We start from the raw sequence: 25,074 nt of genomic DNA, 5'->3' as shown, positions 1-25,074 counted from the left end.
GAGAAAAAAAACAAATTACAACTACCATACAAAAAGTATCAGCTGATGCATGAAGAATCTGACCAAGGAAGAAACCAGCTGTCTTCCTCACATTGTGCTGCTAGTTGCAGACAGCGTAATTAGAGCCACAACAGCTCATCCAACACAGACACGATAACTCTCTGCAACAACTCCAAATTTAATTTCCAATGAGCAGGTTTAACTCTTACTGCCACAATGTGGAGGTTGACTGGTGTCAGTGGATTTGTGCAGCATATTGATACCAATATTATTTGAGCTTAAGGAGGGAGAAAATGCACACTTCTACACTACAGCAATGACTGTTTATATAGCACCTTTAAATTTAGTAACACCAAACCCGCGGACGTCTGCTGGACTACTAGCAGACAAAATTCAGTGCTGGGCCATTTTAGGACACATGAGCAAAGTTTAGTTTCAGAGACAGCTTTTAAGTCAGAGAGAAGGTGGAAGGAGTTTGGGAGGAATCTCAGAGTTTAGGGCCAGGCATTTGAAGACGAAGGTCATCGATGGTGGAGTGGTAAACATGTTCAAGAGGCAAGAGTTGGAGGAGTGCAGAGGTCACAGCGAGAGGGAGGGGAAATGCAGCACCGGAACACTTCTACCTGCCCTCAATACTATACGGCATGGACACAGAAATGGATTTGTGGAGGAGGCACTGAGAGAAAATTTTAAGGGAGTTGTGGGGAAAAAAAAGAGGGTTACTGAACCCATGCCAAAAATAGGTTTGGAAGTGCCCTCTTCTTTATGGTTTCACCAAGGGGCAGCATGATGGCACAGCTACCTCACAGCGCCAAGGTTCCAGGTTCGATTCTGACCTTGGGAGACTGCCAGTGCGGAGTTTGCACGTTCTCCCCGTGCCTGTGTGGATTTTTCCAGATGCTCCGGTTTCCTCCCACAGCCCAAGGATGTGCAGGTTAGATGGATTGGCCATGCGGTTCGGTGGGGTAGGGGGCGTGGGCCTACATAGGGTGCTCTTTCAGAGGGTCCGTGCAGACTCGATGGGCCGAATGGCCTCCTTCTGCACTGTAGATCTTTTATGATCTTCAGTCACAATTCCGACCCATCGGTAGTGTTATACAGCTCAAACCTGCACACTACAGGCACAACTTGCAGAATACTGGCATTATGCGGTTGATTTTCTTTCCATAGTTCAGGTGGGCATGGACCAAAATTTTGACTCCTACCCACATTTCATAGGAACTCCAGCAGAAGCAGCACAAGTGCGGTGCAATAGAATTTGTTGACTTAACCACAGGAGTGACTATTTCAGATCACACAATTCAGATAATATACTTCAGGTGTGTATATTTACTTCATAAACATTGGCTACCATTCAGTAACCAAGGATGTAAAGGACTCCGACATGCTTTCTTTCATCTTACCATTAAGCTCATGTTCAAGCACCCTGGGAATATGGGTTTTGAGATCACATATCTAACAAATATGTCCGTTTTGCATCTTTTAAACTTACAAAATCTGAAATCCAATTGACCAACATCTTGATTTTCAATTTGCCAGTGTCGCTATTTGCCAATAGCAAATGCATTGAGGGGTGCTGATGTAAAAGACTGTGTATGTATTGGTCACTGAATCACGAAGTTTGTAGCCGCCTCTAACAGCTAAACGACTATCAAGAAGCAGTACAAACTTGTGTAGCTGCAAAGAACACCAGGCGTGATGTACACAATGTCAGACACAGCAAATCAATGTCATCCCACTTTCAACCCCCACACTACAGTTGTGCAGGCAACCAAGAGCTGTGTGGCTCAGACAGGTCCGGTCATTTAAAAGTAGCCTTAACTGCACAGATTCCCTCCAGACTCATCAGCTTTTATAAAGTAAAAGCTTCAACCCTCAATTAGCACAGTCAAGTAAATTAAAAAGTGCAGGCATCATGAGCCAAACCACCAAGAGACAATGATTACAGCATTGGGGGCGGGGGGGGGTTTCGTTTGCACCCGCTTCGGAGACCTGCTGGGTATTCTCAGATGTTTACACAACAAATATCATCACTGCTGAGGGCACAGGACCATTAGTCCTGCTGAAGAACATGGAATAAAAAAAACTAAGCATGGCTATCACCTCCTCCAGGGTACGTTCTACAAAGCATTTTCAAATAATGTACAAGCACCAGTTTCCAAAATACCACTATAGTCACAGGAATAAACTTTCTGCAAGATGGAAATTGGGTTTTCCCCCCCAAAATATAAACATGCCTTTTACTTTGCAGAACTTGCTTTCAGAAACAGTTATTAATCATTCAGCACAAATTCAAAGCCGGTTGTCTCAAATAGTTCTATAATACAGTGCTGTCAATGTCAGTGGATGCAAAGAAACAGCTAGACTGTTTCTTTAAAATATGTTCTTTCCCATGGGTTCTGAAAGGGTTAACTCTTACTTGACTATGGTTCCATAGCTCCCAGAAACTTGCTCAAATGGCCATGCTTATGAAATGTATTGCCTAGTCTTGTATAGATGGCCATTTCACCAAGTTTCTCTCCTGCATGATCCCTTAATCTGGGTATACCCTCCTAAACAACTCCAGCAAGGTTCAAAGGATAGCAACCTGACCCACAAAACTTTTCTTTAAATTTAAAGTACCAAATCAAGGAGCATCTTTGGGTTGTGGGGATGAAACTCACGCAGACACGGGGAGAATGTGCAAACTCCACACAGACAGTGACCCGGGATCGAACCTGGGTCCTCAGCGCCGTAGGAAGCAGTGCTAACCACCTGACCACAAAATCGACTGCAATGCACCCCAAAAATCCTGCCCTGTCCTGGATCAGCTAATGAAACACAAAAGTAGGGACAGAACTAGATACTTCTAGTCACGTTTCACTGTGACACTGGGGGGGGTGATGCTTCCACTCAATATCTTCTACTCAGATTCAAACCATTAGAAAAGGGCCCCAGCATCACAGATGCCAGTCTTTAGCCAATTCAACTCGCCCAATGGTGATATCAAGAAGTGGCTGAAGGCATTAGGTAGAGCAAGTGCAATGGGCCCTGACATCATCATAGCTGTAGCAATGGAGACTTGTGCTCACGAGCTAGCTGTGCCCATAGCCAAGCTGTTCCAGTACACCTATAACACTAGTGTACAGCTATAACCTGACAAATGGAAAATTGGCTAGGTATGTCCTGTCCACAAAATGCAGGACCAATCCAGCCATTTACACCTCTCCATTTTCACAAGATGAAGGGAATCATGGACAGGACTATCTGGTGGCTTTGTCACAGCAATAACCTGCTCACCCATATTCAGCTTGGGTTCCACCAGGGGCACTCAGCTCCTGATCTCATTACAGCTTTGGTCTAAAGAGCTCAATTACAGAAGGGAGGGGAGTGACTGCTCTTGATATCACTGCAACATTTGACACAATGTAGCGTCAATGTTAGCCAATGGGAATCAGGCAAACTCTCCACTTGTTTGCCTAGCACAAAGTAAGATGGTGGTGATTGTTGAAGATCAATCACCTTAGCCCCAGAATATCACTGCAGGAGTTCCTCAGGTTAGTTAGTGTTCTAGTCTCAACCGTCTACAGCTGCTTCATCAATTATCTTCCCACCAAACCAAAGTCAGCAGTGGGGGTTTTCATTGACGAATGTAAAGTGTTCAGTATCATTCACAACTCTTCAGATACTGTAGCAGCCTCTGTGCAAATGCAGCGAGACCTGGACAACATTCAGCTTGGGCTGATGTTTGACACAAAATGCTACTTGTCATTGACTATCGCGGAAAAAAAAAGAAAATCTAACCTTTCCCCATGACATTCAATGGCATCACCAACAACATCCTGGGGGTTACCAATGACTAGAAACTGAACTGGACTAGACCAATAACCACTATAGCTACAAGAGCAGATCAAAGACTAGGAAGTTTGGTGAAAATAGCTCACCACCTGACTCCCCAAAGCCTGTCCACCATTGATACACCCGTCATGAGGGTAGCAGGGTAGCATTGTGGATAGCACAATTGCTTCACAGCTCCAGGGTCCCAGGTTCGATTCTGGCTTGGGTCACTGTCTGTGCGGAGTCTGCAAATCCTCCCTGTGTGTGCGTGGGTTTCCTCCGGGTGCTCCGGTTTCCTCCCACAGTCCAAAGATGTGCAGGTTAGGTGGATTGGCCATGGTAAATTGCCCTTAGTCTCCAAAATTGCCCTTAGTGTTGGGTGGGATTACTGGGTTATGGGAATAGGGTGGAGGTGTTGACCTTGGGTAGGGTGCTCTTTCCAAGAGCCGGTGCAGACTCGATGGGCTGAATGGCCTCCTTCTGCACTGTAAATTCTATGATAATGAGTGCAGCTTAAACAATATTCAAGCTCAACACCATCCAGGACAAAGCTTGATTGGCACCCCGCCCCATTCACCACCTTGAACATTCATTCCCTCCACCTCAGTGAAAGCATCTCCCACCTAAAAGGACAAGGGCATCAGGCACATGGCAACACCACCACCTGCAAGTTCCCCTCTAAGCCGCACACCATCCTGATTTGGAAATGTATTGCCATTCCTTTACTGTCACTGGCTCAAAGCTCTGGAACTCCCTTCCTAACAGCACTGTGGATGTACCTATAGCACATGCACTGCAGTGGTTCACATCACCTTCTCAAGGGCATTTAGCGATGGGTAATAAATGTTGCCTTGCTCGTTGTTGTGTTACGTAATTTGGAATAACACAAGCTGCCACTTGATGCAGTTTTGAGTAAATGATGCTCCAGACTTTGAAGTGAGTTCAATGTGTTTTATTGAACTATTAGCACAGTTCTCAATGAGTTCGACTCTCTGCTAATCTAAATGTAGTAACTCAGTCTAACTGAACCAGCCTTGCTCGAAGCCACGTGCTGGGGTAGGATACACCCTGTCTCACTCTGTAGATGTTGGTCTGTGGAAACGAAGAGGGGTATGAGTGCCTCATCCCTTTTATAGTAGATACCACCCTCGAGTGTCCTGACTGCTAATTGATCATGTCCTAGTCTGTGTGTTCATTAGCTGCATGTTTGCACATCATGACATCTCCCCATTTTTTTAATGTTTTGTTGGCATATGTGAATGTATTTATATGTGAATCGAGTCTGTCTAACGCGACTGACTGAGGACAACAGAACAAAGCAAACAAAACAAATGTTCACAAGTCCAGTCTCGGAGGCTTGCATCTGATCCTGGTCGACCGCCGGAGAGGTGACGGAGTGGACGGCGGCGCCCTGACAGGCGGGATGGAAGCCTGACTGGTGGCCTCCTGGTACGAGATATCAGGAGGTGGCAAATTCAACATATGGAAATGGAGGAGAAAGTGGTTGCGGGCAGGCAACGTTGCGCAGTGCCCGTCGATTCCTTCGCACAATGGAGCCATCAGCCATATGTACAACATAAGAGCGGGGCGCAGCCTGTCGAACGACGACAGTCAGGGCAGACCATCCACCATCCGGTATCTGGGTCCTGACAGTGTCTGCCGGGGATAGCACGGCCAGATCAGTGGCATGGGCATCATAGCCCTGCTTTTGACGGTCTCGGGGCTGCCACATCTTCTGCAGCACCGGGAGGTGAATCAGGTTGGACAGGTGTATGGCTGGAAGCATCGTCCGCAGGTCCTTGTTCATCAGGAGTTGATACAGCGACATGCCAGTGGACAATGGACTTGCCTTGTACGCGAGCAGTGCAAGGTGCATGTCAGAAACAGAGTCCGCGGCCTTGCAGATGAGCTGTTTCACAATGTGCACCCCTTTCTCGACTTTTCCATTGGACTGGGGATAGTGTGGACTGGAGGTGACATGCTGGAAATTGTATGACCTGGCAAGCATGGACCATTCTCGACTGGTAAAGCACGGGCCATTGTCGTTCATGACAGTGATTGGGATGCCATGCCTTGAGAACGTCCCCTTACAGGCTTTGATGACGGTCCGAGGGGCGAGGTCTGGGAGCTTCAGCACCTCAGGGTAATTCGAGAAATAGTCGATGATCAATACGTAGTCGCGACCATTCGCATGAAAGAGGTTGATTCCAACCTTGGACCACGGAGAGGCCACTATGTCATGCTGTTGGAGCGTCTCCTTGCTCTGCGCTGGCTGGAACCACTGACAGGTAGCACAGTTCAGGACAATGTTAGTGATGTGCTGGCGGATGCCTGGCCAGTAGACAGCTTGCTGGGCTTGGAGTCTCCACTTCTCGACGCCCAGGTGTCCCTCATGAATCTGGCGCAGCACCAAGCTCTGGAGGCCGAGCGGAATGACAATCCTGTCCAGCTTGAGGAGGATACCATCAATCACTGTCAGGTCAGCCATCACATTGTAAAATTGTGGGCACTGTCCTTTCTGCCAGCCATTGGTGAGGTTGTGGATGATGCGCTGCAAGAGGGGGTCCTTGGCGTCTCATCACAGATGAGAACTACCTTTTCATCTGTCACTGGGAGAGTGCTAGCACACAGCTGCACCTGCGATTCGATGTGCTGGATGATCTCCAGCGGCTCACTGGGCGAGGTAACGGAGCGGGACAATACACCAGCGATGATGAGCTCCTTGCCAGGTGTGTACACCAAGTTGGAAGTCATACCTCCTAGGTTTAAGCAGGATTCTCTGCAACCGAGGCGTCATGTCGTTCAGGTCCTTGTGGATGATGTGGACCAGAGGCCTATGATCAGTTTCGACAGTGAATGTCGGCAGGCCGTAGACATAATCATGAAATTTGAGGATGCCGGTGAGAAGACCCAAGCACTCCTTCTCAATCTGTGCATATCTGGTTTTGCACACTGGGCTAAATCGCTGGCTTTTAAAGCAGACCAAGGCAGGCCAGCAGCACGGTTCAATTCCGTTACAAGCCTCCCCGAACAGGCGCCGGAATGTGGCGACTAGGGGCTTTTCACAGTAACTTAATTGAAGCCTACTTGTGACAATAAGCAATTTTCATTTCATATCTGGTTTCAGTGGGCATCATTGCCCTTGATGCGTAGGCTACTGGTGCCCAGGATGATGTGTCATCTCGTTGAAGCAACACCACACCGATGCCATCCTGACTCGCATCTGTGGATATCTTGGTCTCCCGGTGCGGGTCGAAGAATGCCAGGACTGGTGCAGTGGTGTGCTTGGCTTTCAGCTCCAGCCACTCTGTCTGGTGTGCCGGCTTCCACGCAAAGGCAGTTGACTTTTTCACCAGGTTGCATAGGGCCATGGTCTGTGTGGCCATATTTGGAATGAACTTGCCCAGAAAATTGACCATACCCAAGAAGCGCAGCACCGCCTTTTTGGCCTCCGGGACCTTCATCGTCTCGATGGCCTTGATTTTGTCTCTGTCTGGGCGCACACCATGCTGTGAGATCTGGTCGCCTAGGAACTTGAGCGTCGATGTGCCAAAACAACATTTGGACCGGTTTAACTTTAGGCAGTTGGCATGTACACGGCGGAATACCTGCTGGAGACGTAACATGTTCTTCAGGGGTCGTGGACCACATGATGATGTCGTCCATGTACACACTAACCCCTTCAATGACTTCCATCATCTGCTCCATGATGCGATGGAATATCTCCGATGCCAAGATGATGGCAAATGGCATGCGATTGGAGCAGTATCTGCCAAAAGGCATGTTGCCTTCTGCTGGATTCTTCCAGCTGGATTTGCCAAAATCCCTGTGATGCATCCAATTTGGTGAAGAAGCACGTGTTTGCCATCTCACTCGTGAGTTCCTCCCGCTTCGGGATGGGGTAAGTGTTCCCGCATGATATTCTTATTGAGATCCTTGGGATCAATGCAGATGCGCAGGTCTCCCGAAGGCGTCTTTACACACACACACACACACACACACACACACACACACACACACACACACACACACACACACACACACACCGAGCTGACCCAGTCAGTCGGTTCGGTGACCTTGGATATGATGCCTTTTTGCTGAAGATCCTCGAGCTGTGCCTTCAGGCGCTCTCAGTGGAGCAGGGACTTGGCGTGATGCGTGGACAACTGGCTTGGCATCAGGCCGTAGCAGAATCTTGTATCGATACGGCAGCATGCCCATCTCGTCGAACACATCTGGATACTGGGCGAGGATGTCGTCGATGCCGGCCTGAAGATCCACATGGGAGGATGTCATGGTGTAAACTTTTTGAATGACGTTTAGCTGCTTGCAGGCGTGCGCACCTAGTAGGGATGCCCTGTCTGGCTTAACAATTCCAAAGCGTAACCGTGCTTGTGTGTCGGGTGGATACGTGTAGATGGCAGGATCTCAGTGCCGTGATGGCATTCCCGTTGTAATGCAGGAGCTTGCAGGCAGCTGGGAGGACCATGGAGGGCTTCTTAATGCGTCTGAAGTCTGCCTGTGAGAGGAGGTTGGCAGAGGCACCTGTGTCCAGCTTGAACAGGATGGGGCAGTGGTTGACCTTCATCACTGCTCGCCATTCGTCCACAGAACCCACAGCTAGGATTGATTGGACTTGCGATGTGTCTGATTTGGCATATTCACACTTTGTAATAATGCCCACACGTAGGTATTGTCCAGGCATTCAGCATCTGGATCCGTTGCACTGCCGGGATCAGAATCCTGTAGGCGTTGTTGCACACTCCGGATGCGCCGTCGTCGGAATTGGGAGCGCTGGCTCCTGACTGGTGGTGCAGATCTGCAAAGGGCTGCATAGTGGCCAGGCTTCCCGCAGTTTAAACAGCGTTTGCCTCTTGCAGGGCAGTGTTTCTTTAAATGGGCGGTGCCACAGTTCGAACATGTCATGATGGCGGCGCCCTGACGCTCCGTGCACATGCGCAGTGCACCTCTCAGACGTCTGCAACTGTGCAGTGCGGGTTTCGGCCGCTTTATCCCATTCGCAGCGCACATGCGTCGGGCCCTGGGAAGAGCGCGTGAAATGGTTGCTTTCAGCATTGTTGAGGCGCTGCATCCGGGAGATGGCCTGCACACTCTCCGCCTCGTGGGAGGCTAGATGATCATTTTCTGCCGTTTTGTAGAGGGAATAGTGATTTTTAGCATGCTCATGCACTGTGCATGTTTCAATCGTGACTGGCAGGGTCATATGCTTGATCTTCAGTAACTGCTCTCTGAGGATCAGAGTGAACTCCAAAAACCATTTGGTCTCTGATCATGGAGTCAGTTGTATCACCGAAGTTGCAGGATTGCGCTAGCAGTCTAAGGTTAGTTAAATATGACGTGAAGGATTAGTGTTTACCTTGCAATCGCCACTTGAATACGTAGCGCTTGAAGATTTTGTTGGTGTCCACCTCACAGTGGCTGTCAAACCTGTCCACGATGATCTGAAACTTTGTCTTGTCCTGGTCTTCGGCGAAGTGAAAGGAGTTGAATATTTCCAAGGCGTGATCACCCACTGTGGTGAGGAGAAGAGCTATCTTCCGTGCATCAGACGCACCATTGAGGTCTGATGCTTCGACGTAAAGCTGGAATTTCTGCTTGAATGTCCGCCAGTTGGCACTGAGATTGCCAGAGGTCCTGAGCTGGTGAGGAGACTGAATCTTTTCCATTGTGCCGGTATACATTCGCTGGTCGTCACAGATCTTGCTGAGTTGAACTAGCTAGATTGAACAGACTCCTGGTATCATGTTGTGACATGTAATTTGGACTAACACAAGCTGCCACTTGATGCAGTTTTGAGTAAAAGATGCTCCAGACTTTGAAGTGAGTTCAATGTGTTTTATTGAACTATTAGCACAGTTCTCAATGAGTTTGACTCTCTGCTAATCTAAATGTAGTAACTCAGTCTAACTGAACCAGCCTTGCTCTAAGCCACATGTTGGGGGGTGATGCTGAGGATACACCCTGTAGATGTTGGTCTGTGGAAAGAGGCGGGGTGTGAATGCCTCATCCCTTTTATAGTGAGATACCACCAGAGTGTCCTGACTGCTCATTGGTCGTGTCCTATTCTATGTGTTCATTAGCTGCATGTTTGCATATCATGACACTACTGGCACACACATCCCAAGAAAGACTTTTTAAAAAGCTGCTATTAACAATATGTAGCTTTTCCATTTGTGTACGGTATCTCATCCCCAATGGTTGGATGACATTGAGATCAGCAGACTGTTCAAACATCCAGCTGAAATAAAATAAGAAAATACTGGAAAAACTCAGATCTGGCAGAACCTAGGGAGAGGGAAACAACCCAGCTGAAATAACTGTTGAAAAAAGGCGACTCTACTGATACCAGCTCTCAACCTAGAGTACTACTAGGCTAGGTACCCCAGTAAATCTGTCAGCCATCGTTTAAAATTACATCAGAAAGTGTTTTCACCAGCCTACGTACCGTATTGGGTACAGATGGAAGAATCATGTGTTTTTAAATGAAGTACAACAGTACAACTTGCTCATGCTGGGTATTTCTCCTCCATCTTATATGGCTGGCAAGGTAGCACAGTGGTTAGCACTGGTTTCACAGCGCCAGGGTCCCAGGATCAGTTCCCGCTTGGGCCACAGTCTGCACGTTCTCCGAGTGTCTGCATGGGTTTACTCTGGGTGGTCCGGTTTCCTCCCACGAGTCCCGAAAGACATGCTGTTAGGTGAATTGGACATTCGGAATTCTCCCTCAGTGTATTCGAACAGGCGCCGGAGTGTGGCGACTCGGGTATTTTCACAGTAACTTCATTACAGTGTTAATGTAAGCCTACTGTTGACAATAATACAGATCACTGTTTTTTTAAATTCCATATGCCCACTGTTCACAAATTCCTTCCTCGGTGGCTCAACAGTCTTTTTATCTATTCTTAAACATTGAATTGAGGACTATTGTCAATCACTTAACTCCTGTAGTCTGGGGCAGCTTGGCGGCGCAGTGGTAGCACTGCAGTCTCACGGCGCCGAGGTCCCAGGTTTGATCCCGCTCTGGGTCACTGTCCATTGGAGTTTGCACATTCTCCCTGTGTTTGCGTGGGTTTCGCCCCCACAACCCAAAGATGTGCTAGGTAGGTGGATTGAACACGCTAAATTGCTCCTTAATTGGAAAAAATGAATTGGGTACTTGAAATTTATAAATTTTGAGTCAATCATATTTCTGTGGCTCTGCAGTCACATACAGAACAGGCCAGGTAAGGATGGCAGATTTCCTTCACTAAAGGAAGATGGGAGTTTGACCATTGATCATGGTTTCACTTTTAATTCCAATTTTCTTTGTAATTTGAAAGATGGTGAAATTTGAACCCAGATATCCAGATCACTGCCCTGGGTCAACATACAAGCATTTGAATTAAGAGCAGGAGTAGGCCACTCTGCCCCTGGAGCCTGCTCCACTCTGGATTACTAGTCCAGTGACAATACTACTACCACACCTCCCCATCTGTGTAGCATATTTATTGTGGTAAATGACCAGAACTGTGATGCTGGCTGCTTCTTTTTGCTGTTTGAATGGACATTGCTCAGATGCCTCACAAGTCCCTAGCTTTCCTTAAACTGCAGCAATACAAGCCCTTGATTTGACATTTGATAGCAACTGCACAAATTAAAGATCCCACTAAAGGATCACATAGGGTGTGTCACACAACAGTTATTACCCCATACTTATCAGCTGGCTGGTTGATGGCGAATAAGAAAACTCAATACGAGGAGTAGAACACACGGCTCATTGAGCCTGCTCTATTATTTAATACCTTCCTGGCTGATCTTGGGCTTCAATTCCATTTTCCTGCCCTCTTCCCTCAATTCCCAGAGCCACCAAAAATCTCACTATCCCAGCTTTAAACAAAGAATAATAGAAGCTAGTACAATACGGGCTTCCAGATAATGACACTGTAGCTGGGTTTTCTCTGCATCCAGCTCCACCCCATATCCACCTCTCCCAACAAATACAAACACACTTTACCAGAACATGTAGTTAAATAACAAATTTCACACCTGTAGCACATCATAAAACACTTCACAGCCAAAGAAATACAGTCACATAGGCAACTGCGGCAATTGGTGGTAAGCAAGGTCATCATAGAAGTTATCATAGAAGTTACAGTGCAGAAGTCAGGTGTGCTCTGCTCGAAGCCAGATCCTTGGCTCATGTCTACTGATGCTTCATCCCAAGCCGTTTTCTCATCAATTCTTCAGTGGTGTACCATTACATTTCACTCTAGGTAGGGCGAGGAGGCAGGTCCCAGGTCTACCTCATCCAGAACGGGAATCAAACCTGCGTCATTAACCGCATACTAACCATCTCCCTGAAAATCAAACTCCCAGTAAAATATCATGAAATAAATGATCAGATAATCTAATAGGAGGTTGCAGACTAAGCGGTAAATAAATGCCAGAATGAATATTGGATATTAACTCATGCACACTCTCATTGTTTAAGTCAGAAGACTGCAGCTTCCAAGTTCCAGTACTGGTTGAGGACCAAATCTACATTGAAACTTCAACGCAACACTGAGGGAGTACTGTACTGTCAGAGATGTCATCTTTCTTGTTCAAGTGGACATTAAAGATCTTAGATCCTATTTAAAGAAAACCAGTGAATTCAGCCCATGTCCAGAACAATATTTCTTTCTCACAATGAAGAAAATCTTGTTGTTGGTTGGTTGGGAGATCTTGCTGTGTGCAAAATGGCTACCACATTCATATAAACAACATGAATGACTATACTGTAAAGCAATTCATATTATACAAGTGTCTGTTATTTCAGAGCAGGCATAAGATGTTAAATAAATACAAGATTCCCCCCCCCCTTTCTCCGTTTCAATACCAGAGTTGACATGACATAGGCCCATACTGACTGCTGTTAGGTATCAGGTTTGATCTGCAACCCTTGGCCTAAAAGTAGCCTGATGTTAGCATGCTGCATATCTTGGCATAACTGGAGTCCAGGGTATAAGTAATCACAGCATCTGAATAGTGCACCCGACTGATAATGAACGGCAGTTCTTTCAAAATTGGTGGAAAGCAGAACAGCTTCTAATAGTCTCATTTTGAAACTCAAATTGTCGCAACATTTTTACAGTTCTCTCAGCTCCTTCACCCCCCACTTTCCTTGTCCTCTAATCTCTTCCACCCACTCCTTTCCCATTTGCTTGGTCACTGCCACACTCCCATCTTTACCCTCTTCCCGTCTCCTCCTCCCCCATTGTGCCCTCAGCCATTCCAGCGATCTCCGATCTCTCCCCTTCACTTCATCCCCTCTGCTCATGATTATGAGGGGTCTTGAAGTGTAAATAAGGAGAAACTGTTTCCACTGGTCGGAGCTTCGATAGCCAGACAGCACAGCTTGACGATAACCAATAAAGGAACGAGAGAAAAGATTTTTTTTTTTTTTTAAATGCAGCAAGTAACAATGATCTGGAATGCACTGTCCGAATAACAGATTCATTGGAAATTTGGAATTTAATGTATATGTGAAAGTAATGGGGAAAGAGCAGGACAGTGGGACTAATTGAATAATTGGTTAAAAGAGTCCCCTTCCTTTGGCACTGTACAATTCATTGATAGCACCAGATACTAAAATGTGTCTCGGGCATCCCACTGTAGCAGACACTGCAACACCAATTCTTAACCATAGCAGGTAACTCACCCTAACTACACGTGCACCTTGACCATTATAAGGGGGAATAAAGCTCGCCAAACTGAACAAATTCTTGAGACAAGTTTAAAATATATCCTGGGAATTATACTAACAAAGATCTTTTTAACAAAACAGGTGCAGATTAAGTTGATTCCCATATCCCCAGGCTAATGCGGTGGGAGTGAATGGGAGTGGTGGAATAAAAGAGATGAATATGTTTAAAAAGCAGTGTCCCTACTCCTGCTTATTATCTAGCCAGCCTTACCAGGAGATGCATGTGTGGATTTCAAACAGACAGGGTCATCATTAGTGCGATAGACACTGCAGTCAAACAGACTGTGTGCCGACACACACGGTCCATCATCAAGATATGTGGAATAGCCAACTGAGTGAGGTACTGGAAGGCTTCTGCTACTGTGCACACTGGGGAAATGAATCACTGATTCAGAGGCTGAAGGGAAAGAGGAAATTGAGGGGCTCGGCACAGCTCTCATTTCCAAACAGGGTCTCGATCCAGTGGGTCACATCATCACATTCAGATTGTACTTCCACTGCCCTTTGCCAAGTACTGATTCTGATCAGCTTTGCTGCCGGAACATGACAGTCTGCTGCTGACTGGCAAGGAGGGTGCAGTTGGGTCAATCACTGAGGACACAGGATGTTGAGACTAGCCACATCGACAATCACTCCACTTCAATCACTCATTACAACACTACCAAGGGACAGTACACGAATGAACCTGCCTGATTCTCATCCATGGTTCGCAATACAGATTTCAGCTATAAATCAGGGTGAAATAGCAGTTGAAACAGAGTACTAGTCAAACTAAACAGTTCTCACCTGTCTCAATTTTGCCCTTAAAAAAGGGCACAATAGAAGGGAAAACAAGGCATGGGACCGTCCAATATTGTCAATTAAATAATGCACAATTTGGATTCATTTACTGTTTTAAACCACAAATTTTGTAAGGTTTTGCAACACTGATCTTTCATAGTTCCTTGCCTACACGGTTGATAGTCAGTTTTTGCGAAGCAAAATTATGTTTGCCTTGTAAATAGGTGATTCGAGCAATGGAAGAAAATAAAAATCCAAAAAACCAAAGCACAGCAGAACAAATTTAATAAAAATTAGATCCCACCCACAGAGACAAAGATGCACCAAATCTGGGAAGATTGCTTAATCTGAAAGCAATCGCTGATTTTTTAAAAATGGAGTTTACCCCCGAGTCTGCGTGGGTCTCGCCCCCACAACCCAAAGATGGGCAGGGTGGATGGATTGGCCATGCTAAATTGCCCCTTAATTGGAAATTTTAAAAAAAGTTTATCACCCCAGGAACACACACATGCACCTGAAGGTACTTTCAATCGATCACAAGTAGATTAAAACAATACTATTCCAGAATCTGAAAAGCCCTTTCAGATTCACCTGCCAGTTACTCACAATGCCCATTAAAACATAAGCAACTGAAGGTGTATCTGAGCACAAAAAGCCAGCAGTGTGGATGGAAACGTAATATTTTTGTACCAAAAGCAGATTACAAAACCAGATTCCAATGGATAGATCCTAGAGAGACAGAACACGCTTCACTCTTTCACAACGCCGATGCCAAATTTAATAGAGCAAACAAAATCTGCTAGACCTACACAGCAGGCAAGTTGGTGGTGCACCCAAATATTACCACTGTCTAGAATCAGCAAATGGGGTTGTTTGCAGAGCACGTATCAGTTTATTCGCTGTCACCAGCTCTTTGCATTTTAGACACAATACAATACAGCTTGTAAAAAAGTGGACAGTAATAACAGATTATGACTAACAATCAAAATAAAAAAGGAATAAGATCAATAGATTCATGCCAAAACTGGGCACCAACAGATGTTTGAAAATCATTAATAATAATTTTAAAAGACCAAGTCGGTCCATGACAAAAGTATCTGAATGTCCACATTTTAGGGGGGGGGTGGCGGAAATACACATGATATCTTAATCCGCAAGTCTCACAGGAACATCTGAAGTCTGACAGTTGGATTCTGATTTGAAAAATCCTGGCAGATGGGAAAAATTATGTGCGCAAATTGAGATCTGTACATTTTGTCAGTGACTGTTAAGAGAACAGAGTAAACTGACTCCACAGTCATGCTCACTAGATTCTGCTGTAAACTTTCACCCCCAAAGCTGGCAACCCTGCACCATATTATCTGCTCGTTGACTGGTCACTCAAACCAGACACAACACCTTACATCATAGAAAATGCAAACTGGATTTTAAAAAAAGAACAGCAGCTGACCCACACAGACTGGCACAATAGTATGTGTTAGCAGCAATCAAGTGGATGACTGGAGTCTGAAAAGTCAGCTCCCACCTCTGCAGGATTAGGTGCATCATCTTTCCAGAAAGCAGTACTATATAACACCTGACAAGGGTGAGTGGAGCACAGACAGTTTCAGTAACCCCCCTCCATTCCAAATAAGCAAAGAAAACAAACATTTTAAAGTTATGGACAAAATCATTCGATCCTACACTCCCCACTGCTTAGTAAATATTCTGATGTTGGATAAAAATTCATTCAAAATATCCCAAAAGACCGATGCGTCCGAGCATCTCAACTTGAGGGGGCCTCAATTTCCCCAATAATCCCCAAATTTATAATTTTAGTCGAGGGGGATGATTGCCCATTCTAAAATCCAACACTATGTTTGGTCAACACAATACACTTCGAGGTTTATCCAATAGGATTTGCATTTTACAGAATGCAGGGACTCCAAGTCAGTGGACTCGGGTCTGGCTGACACCTTCCACCAACTATGAAATTATACTGTAAAGAAAGGGCCGAGTTATGTATATACTTTAATCAAATCTTTTTAACTTGTCCCTTTCTTTATTGAATGATGAGAAATGCCACACACTGTTTTTAATACACTGCATGGGAGGGTTATCTGATGGATACAGAGGGTCTGACTGGACGGACGCCTCGAGTCAAGTGTAAAAAAAAAGCAGGAACATTCACAGATTAGAAGAGGGGAAGCGAGGAGGGCGGAAGGAAAGAGGTCCTGGCGAAACCGAGGAACACTCTGAACTGTGAGTCAATGCTAAACCGTTGGGCTGACTAAATGGTTTTGCAAATAAAAACTAGTCTCGAGAAAGAAACGGAAAGTGGCACACAGATTTCTGGTTAAGTGGGGGTGGGAGTGAAAAGTAGACGCAATTTTTCGCTTTCTAGAGTCTAGCTTTTGGCTGTTTTTTTTGGTGTGGCCTCGAACTTGGCCGTGGGTTGGCGGCTGGGGAGCAGATTCCCCAAGCCGTCCCTCATCGAAACGTCAGGGGGGGGGGGGGGGGGGGAAAGAGAGAGAAACATGCATAAAAAGTCGAATTGAAGACAGAAAACACAATTTAATTTTAAAAAAAACCCACACAGTACAAACTCTGACAGGAGTGAAAACTCCAGGCAGTCTGAAAGCTCGGGAGACGCCGTCTTAATTAGCAACACTGCCAGACAGACCCCCTCCCCACCAACCCTATTATTTGGGGGAGGGGGGGGGGGGGAGGGTGGTACAGATGCCAACAATCACTAGCTTTTATTTTTAACCACCAGCAACGTTACCGTGACAAAAACAAACAGTTATTTAATAAAATGTTTAGAGTACTCACTGATCTCCATACTCTGGAACAAAGAGCGTTTGCAGTTGCATGTGCAGGAGACATTGGGCTGATTCGTTGCGGCTGTGCTGTTCAGACCCATCAAGTTGTACATTTAATATTTGAGGAGTGAGGGAAGGGGGGGGGGGGAGAATAAATAAGAGTTAAATAAAGGCAGCCAGGCGCCCCGGGGTGGGAGAGCAGCCTTCGCTGACTGAGTGCTGCTGGACCCCCTTTGGAAGAGGGAAAGGGGGAGCTGGCTGTCTCTCAGATGTGAGAAACCATAATCAAGGAAGTGTGTTAGCCCGAGCCGGTTTCCCCACCCCCCTTGCTCTCTCCCTGTATGTCTCTTGTTGCTCCGCCGGCTCTGGATACACCAAGTGCTACTTTGTGTCCCCTTCTCACTCGATACACTCAGACAATCAAGTAGCGCAGCCCTCACGCCGCAACCAAACCTCGGTCGCTGTCAATCAACCCGACCCCACCCCGCCTCCCTTGCCAGATTGACAGATCGACGCACCAATCGCCTCCCTTCCTTCCTCCGGCTCGCCCAATCATCGTGGGGTCGGCGGCTCGTGGAGGGCTGGACTTGAGAAGTTCGAGTTCGCCTCGATGACGTCACGGGCCAGACAGGGCGTGACGGTCGAACTTCTCCCTCGTCGGTCCGCCTTTGCTGATTGACGTGTAGCGGTGTCCAATGAAAAGTTTGCAGCGGCCGCTGCCTTCCCGCCCTCGGAGGGAGGGGCTTCTGGCTGCAATTGGACGCGCCGCGTTGGGGACTTAACCAATGGAGGCTCAGACAATGGGCGGGGCGAAAGCTATGACACAAGAGGCCGAAGGAGTGGGCGGCGCTGGATTTGATTATTGACGTGAATACCGACGAATGGAAACACGGTTCGTGGGTTGTCCCGCAACACCATTGGACGGTGGGAACAAGGGAGTAGGCGGGCGCGCCTGGAGCGTACACGTGGGTCAGCAGCACCAAGTGAAGTGAGCACAGGAAATGGGAGGACACAAAAAAGACCTTGAAAGTTTACCCAAAGTCTCTTAAATATGTTTCACGTTCAAAAAATGCGGGTTACAAAGACTGTACGGTATTTATACATTTTTGACTCATCAGTCAGAAAGCAAACAGTGATAAAAAACAGCTTCAAATAAAGTCATACAAAACCTAAATACTGTGGATGCTGGATATCGGGGGCTAAAATGTTGGCAGCATCTGTGGAGAGATTGAGTGTGTTGAAACGTTAACTCTTTGTCTCTCCATTCGATGCTCCTGCTAATAACACCAACCCGGCTGCACAAAATACTGAAAACAGTCATTTTTTTTCTTAACAGTTTGAAATGTTCCAAGTGATTGAACTCTTGCTAGAGCCTGGAGTGTTTGCTGAAGCTAAAATAAACAGGAGCACAACACAACCATCTTTGTGTCATATGTTGAGATGAGCCATTTGGAGGATTTTGTTTAGGACAGAGCACTTTCCTAACTTTCAAAAGTCGTCAGTTTTCAAAAAAGCTTCACCTTTCTGGAGCCGACACTTCTGGATGTCCATACCCATTTGTGGAGCTACAAAACGCCGCGAAGGGAAACAGGATGCAGGAGCCTTGGTTACACCCCCCCACCCCCCTGCCCTTGGTGTACACACATCCCTCATTCCTCGCAACGAATCCAAACAAAAAAACAAGGCTGGGGGAGGGGAAAACGTCTGTGTATTCAGACAGACTTTACAAGGCAATCTGCTCTTGTAAAGCGTAACCTTAGTTTGACCCGAAAGTGAGACAAACCGAATAGACTCTCCTCCCCCCCTCCACCTTGTCTGGAAAAATCCCACTTCCTGATACTGCAGATTGCGGTTCGTAAAAATGGAGTTTAGGAATATTGTCATAGGAAGTATGAAGATTAATGGCAAGTGGCAAAAAAGAGCACAAAAGGCTTCAGTGCAAATAACAAAGCATGTTGCGAAGTTTCCAGTCTGCAAGCCCCCCTGCCGACATCCGAGAGTCTTATTCTTCGCAAGCTGCATGCAAATCCCATTATATAAACGCGATGTTTTTTAGCGTTAGATCCTCTTACAGCTCCCAGGGAAAGTGTGGTGGGAATCATCTGGAATTGCTGATAGCTGAATTTAAAATATTTTCTCCTCTATTTGTAGGTGATCACCACCCCCCCCCCCCCGCCCAAGGGAGGAAAGTATGAGGAGTGGTTTGGACGGGCAAGAGTAGAGTGGAGCGTTTAGTCTGTTCTTTGTGCTTGGCTGGTCACGGTTTGTCCAGCTGGCCTCCAACCAGCTGAAGGAAGCCTGTGGCTTTTCTCAGCGATTGTTGTCTGCATTTGCACTTGGACTTAATGCCTGGTGTGTGTGTCTGCAACTGGGAGTGGATTAGAAAACACAACAACAACAAAAAAAGCAGACAGACATGAACCCTCCCTTTCCAGTGTAAACAGGAGAGCACCCCCACACCCCTCCTCCCACAAATGAATCGAAGCGCTCGGTTCAGCCAGTTCCTCAGGCACCTGATCTATTCCAGTCTGAAGTCTGACACATCTCAGCGACGTTAGAACCTTTTTTTTTTGTCGCAGCACTCCCTTTATTTCACCATTCTTCCTTCACGATTGTCAGTACCCCTTTACAAAGCCCCGCCGACTCAATGCTTTCTTGCACCACTGAAATAAAGTGAGATATTCATTTTTACCACAGTCCCACCCGGGCGAGGCTGAATTCACTGTTGTCGCCTCCACTTTCTCACCTGCCTTTCGACAGGGTTTATTGACTCGCTCCCTTACTCCTAAATCAGATGGCGACTGCAGAGAATCGTGGACGAGAACAGCATAGGAAGGCCATTCGGTCCGTCGTGTCTGTGCTAACTCTTTGCTTACCTTTATTGCGGCAGGTGAGCCTACTTCATCCCCACGATCTTGCTTCGTCATTCTTTATTTTAAAATTCAGAGTAGTCAATTTTTTTTTCCAATTAAGGGACAATTTAGCGTGCACATCTTTGGGTTGTGGGTGTGAGACCTACGTAGACACGGGGAGAATGTGCAAACTCCACACAGACAGTGACCTGGGTCCGGGATGGAACTCGGGTCCTCGGCATTGTGAGGCAGTAGGTGGTTCTTTCTGACCATCCCATGGGCGATAGGCCAAAGAGTCTTTTCTGTGCTGTAGACCTCTATGACTGGCAAGGAAAAGGAATTTAGAGATGAGACAGTTTGCAAAGAGGAGAGGTGTGGTGATGGCAGATTTAAAGGAAATAGAGAGAGAGTGAGAGACAGTACCTAAAGAAAGAAAACCATTAACAATATCAGCAAACTGGGAGCCAGGAAGGAACATGTGTGTGTGTGTTGGGGGGTGGGGGGGCTTCAGTGGTTTTGTCGGAATAGGATCAAGAGAGCAGGAGGTGGGTCTCATGGACCCATTGAGCTTGGAGAGGAAATAAGAGAACAACTTGTGAAAGTTCCAGGCTAAAATATAGGGAGACTCAGGGGAAGTTTGGCCCGGTCGGCTAGTGGAGCTGAGGGACGTGACAGGGGCAGCTGATTGGATTGTCTCAATCTTGGTGACAAAGAAATTAATGAGCTCCTCACACTTGTCGTTGGAAGTGAGGGTGGAAGAGAAGGGGAGGGGAGGGGTTCAAAAAAACAGTTTGCGGTAAAAAAAAAGGGAAGCCAAGACCTTTGCCCCCTAGGATGATCCTGGAAAAGTGAGCAATTGTCACAGACATGAGTAGGAGCTGACAGTGCTTTGTGTGGTCCAGCCAGATCTGGCAGAGAATGGCTAAATTGGAGTTATACTGTAATCCATCTTCCTCACTTTTTAACATGTTTTACACATCCATCAGAGACCTTGTCAGGAAATGGTTGTTCTGTGGGTATGAGAATCACTGAGTTTTGATGTATGTAGGAGCTGGAGTAACATTGTGTTGTGATGCATGCATGGTCTTCCACAGACCATGTAGACCATAGGGAGCATTGCAACAGGATCCGGCCATTCAGTCCATTAAGCTTGGGTGATCGAAAGATCCCAGCATTTTATTATCTGCAAAATACAGAAAACCTTTTATCTCTTTTGAATTATTGGCCTGGATTTTGCAGTCAGCGGTGAAGAGTTGGTGCTTCTCATTAGCCTTGAACAGAATTTTAATGAGATGTACCGTCTGGAGTTCACTTTTCCAATGTTACAGAGTCATAGAGATTTACAGCATGGAAACAGGCCCTTCGGCCCAACTTGTCCATGCCACCCAATTTTAACCACTAAGCTAGACCCAATTGCCCACATTTGGCCCATATCCCTCTGCACCTAACTTACCCGTATAAATGTCTAAATGCTTTTTAATGGACAAAATTGCACCCACCTCTACTACTGCCTCTGGCAGCTCGTTCCAGACACTCACCACCCTCTGTGTGAGCTAATCGCCCCTCTGGACCATTTATATCTCTCCCCTCTTACCTTAAACCTATGTTTGTTTCATTCTGATGCCACCTACAGGTGATGCAATCAAGCAGGCTAATCAACCAATCACTTGAAAAATTCTCAGATAGTAAGCCAGGAAACAACAAACCATTTTTATCATTCACTTTTTCAAATTTTACAGAAAATGAGATCAAGAAGTGAGGTAACTGAACTTTATTCAGCACTGCATCTAGCTTTTCAGGGTTACACTGCCAGCGTTGACCTACATGGCTGTCAGCTCCCATTGCCTTCTTAGAGTTTGCCAGGAGTGTCCCTTGGTCCTTTATGGACAGAGGACCTCTCTCCTCCTGGTCACCTGCAATAAGGCCTCCAGTACAGAGGCTCTTGGTTTTATTATGCCCATGACACCTTGTCAATCTCTCCTTTGCTCTGATCTATCCTTGTCTATTACAATCACAGGAGACCTGAGAAGGATTCAAACAGAAAGATTTATACAACAGGCCAAAACAAGCTGCAAAGTGGCAGGGAGTACATCTAGTCCCAGCCGGGACAATCTGAAGATGCAGGTTCCCTTCCTGGCCAGTGTTTGTCAGTAAGTTTTAGCGAGCCCCGCTGCTAGACCTCCACCCCTCAGCAGGGGAGCTCACTCAGCCCCTGGGGAGATCACTCGGGTCATCCCTGTGGGTCCCATGGGGGTTATTACATTGTCCTTCTATTCTACCCCACCTCCTCTACCCACTGCTCCAACTAAATCTCTCCAAATAAATCATTCATTACATTTTTACCTCTCTTCACTTCTGTAGAAGGATCATATTGACTAGAAACAATGGGTGCGATTTAATGGCCGTGTTGCACTTAAGCAAGAGCACAACAAGGCCATTAAATCACAGGAGAGGCCATAAACGAAAACTGTGCCAGGCGCAGATCTGTTTGCGATCTAACCAGTCCGCCACCATTGGCGACATCGGGGTCCTGCCGTAGCGTGACAAGAAACCAATAATTATCACTTAAGCCCAATCTCCATACAATTAATGGGTGCGACCCCCTACCTCACGGCCTTCTGTGATCTAGCCGTCTCCCCAGCAAGTGGTTATGCAGGCGCTGATTAGTACTCCTTTTTAGTGAAGCTAGTGGGAGGGCTTCTGCGGGGACCTGAGGAGGTGAATAGCCATCTTCGCTCACAGGCTAAGAGCCCATGAGCACTAGGGTTGCTGCCCCCGGTGCTCAAATGGCGATGAGGGAGCCATCGAGGGGCCAGCCTCGGTTGGGGTGGGCTGCCATCGGGGGAGGGGGGTTTTAAGAAGCAGGGGGGTGGCCACCCATGGCCTGGGCTGGGCTTGGGGGGGGGGGGAGATGGGTGTCTCAGTGTCCTCGAGTCCACCATGCCAATCCCTGGACCGTGTGGTCCCATTCCCGGGGCAACTTCAACCCCGGCCCCACCGACCACAAATAACTCCCACTGGCCGCAGAAGCCTCTGGCCATGCGGCTGAAGGCTATAATTAATTGGGATTTGGCAATCGTAGTTAAGTGAGCACTTTACGCATCTCAAGTGGATCTCCATGGGTAGGCGCGTGTCATGTAGCAAGTGGGAGTTATTGCCCAACATCCCAATGAGACCGTGATGCCTGGACACTGTGCCTGAACACTGCGGGATGCAAAACCTAGGATGCAGTAGCCAACATCCAAACACCCAGGCGCTGGGCCCCGGCACTGGGGAATCTCCGTGCACCAGGGAGGGGACCAGCGCCCGGTCAGGTAACATTATGTGCGGGTGTCTGGGTACAGTACCTGGGGTCCAGTGATCAGGGGCTCCTGTACAGCGGGGGGTGCCTGAGCAGGGCGTGTCGATGGGGGGTGGGGGCAGAGGTGGGACGAGGGAGGGGGAAATGGTGAGGAGGGGAGCAATGGGGGGATTGGTCCCGGGCTGAAGACACCAATTGTTGTCAGCCTCACACGCTCTCCCAATTCCTTACAGATACTGCATGGGATGGACGATATATTGGACCCCGCTGAACTTGCCCTAGTGGTGCAGCTGGCAGCCCAGATGGCCAGAAGCAAGAGAAGATAATGGCAGCAGCATCGACAGAGGCTCAAGGTGGCGGCCCAAGTGCAGGCCCTGCCCCACACCCTGAGGACCCGGCTGCCCATCAGGCCAGGGAGAGACCCAAAAGGGGAGGCCCGCGATGGCGTCGCTGGTCTTTTGAACAGATGACGGACAATGTGTGCCGCAGGAGGCTCTGCCTCAACAAGGGGAGGGTCCAGCACCTGTGCCATGAGGGGTGGTACAGTGGCATGGTGGCACAGTGGTTAGTACTGCTGCTTCACAGCTCTAGGGACCCGTGTTCAATTTCGGCTCGGGTGACTGTCTGTGTGGAGTTTGCACGTTCTCCCCTTGTCTGCATGGGTTTTCTCCAGGTGCTCCGGTTTCCTCCCACAGTCCAAAGATGTGCAGGTTCGGTGGATTGGCCATGCTAAATCGCCCTTAGTCTCCAAAATGTTTAGGCGGGGTTACCGGGTTACAGGGATAGGGTGGAGGTGTGGGCTTAGGTAGGGTGCTCGTTCCAAGGGCCGGTGCAGACCCGATGGGCCGAATGGCCTCCTTCTGCACTGTAAATTCTATGAAATTCTATGATTCTATATCCTCATGGACTTGGCACCACCTGGTGGAGGAGGATACCCACTCTTGGTGGCTGTCAAGGGCACCGTAGCCCTGAACCTCTACGCCGCAGGATCATTCCCAGGCTTGAGCAGGGACTTGTGCGGCATCTCTCAACCTATAGCCCACAAGTGCTTCCATGATGCCACTCAGTGATCCTCACTGGGCTTAACCTTCCGTGCTCTACCGCTGCATCTAGGTGTGTCCTCAGGGGCATATCTGAGGTGGAGGCAGCCAGCTGCTTACCGCATCCCATGGCCTTCGATGCCGCTGGCAGGCGTCCTCTGGGGGCTTTGGGGCTGGAGGGCCCGGCACATGTCCCGCCATGCCGCACTGTACCAGCTACTGACTGCCAGACGCACTGTTGTCAGATAGTGGAACTCGGGGGAGCTGATGGCCGTTGCTGCCACTCCATAGGATGGCTCTGGGTTAAGCCCCAGTGCCCTCTCCTCCCGGTCGGTGCCCATAGGTCCCTGGGGTTCACCTCGGGGTGGAGGGGCAGCTGGATCGAGCCTAGGCTGCCCTTGCATCATCTGGCTCTCCCAGCCCTGGCGGCTCCCCAGTGTCTGCAGCATTGCGTTGATGCCCTCGGCAATTCTCCTCAGTGATTGGGACATCCTCTGCAATCCCCCGGCAATGCCCACCAGCAACCGGGACATGCTCTTCAATGTCTCGGCAATGCCCACCTGGGACTGGGACATGCTCCACAGCGCCTCGGCAATGCCCACCTGGGACTGGAATATGCTCCGCAGTGCCTCATCAAGGTCCACCTGGGCGACGTGCCCCAGTGCCTGGGATATGCTGTCGGGGCGCTCAGCCATGGCCATCACCGACTGAGCCAGAGGCTATCCAGAGGCTCAGCATC

The 25,074-nt window shown here is 47.8% G+C and overlaps 1 protein-coding gene across 3 annotated transcripts in view; it reads right to left on the bottom strand.

Moving 5' to 3' along the window:
* Positions 1 to 17,592, bottom strand: part of LOC140428270 (protein TMEPAI-like) — a 152,404-nt gene extending 134,812 nt beyond the window's left edge. The window contains exon 1 of one of the 3 annotated variants that reach the window (XM_072514552.1): positions 17,153 to 17,592. In XM_072514552.1, coding sequence (XP_072370653.1) covers positions 17,153 to 17,255 — 103 coding nt within the window. In that variant the 5' untranslated portion in view covers positions 17,256 to 17,592. The remainder of the gene's footprint in view (positions 1 to 17,152) is intronic. The other 2 variants (XM_072514553.1, XM_072514554.1) reach the window with 2 other exon arrangements.
* Between the last annotated feature and the right edge of the window lie 7,482 nt (positions 17,593 to 25,074).

The sequence above is a fragment of the Scyliorhinus torazame genome, chromosome 8 (assembly GCF_047496885.1).
Source record: "Scyliorhinus torazame isolate Kashiwa2021f chromosome 8, sScyTor2.1, whole genome shotgun sequence".
Lineage (NCBI taxonomy): Eukaryota > Metazoa > Chordata > Chondrichthyes > Carcharhiniformes > Scyliorhinidae > Scyliorhinus > Scyliorhinus torazame.
The sequence above is the reverse complement of the archived record's forward strand: the minus strand, read 5'-3'. Positions and strand labels throughout refer to the sequence as shown.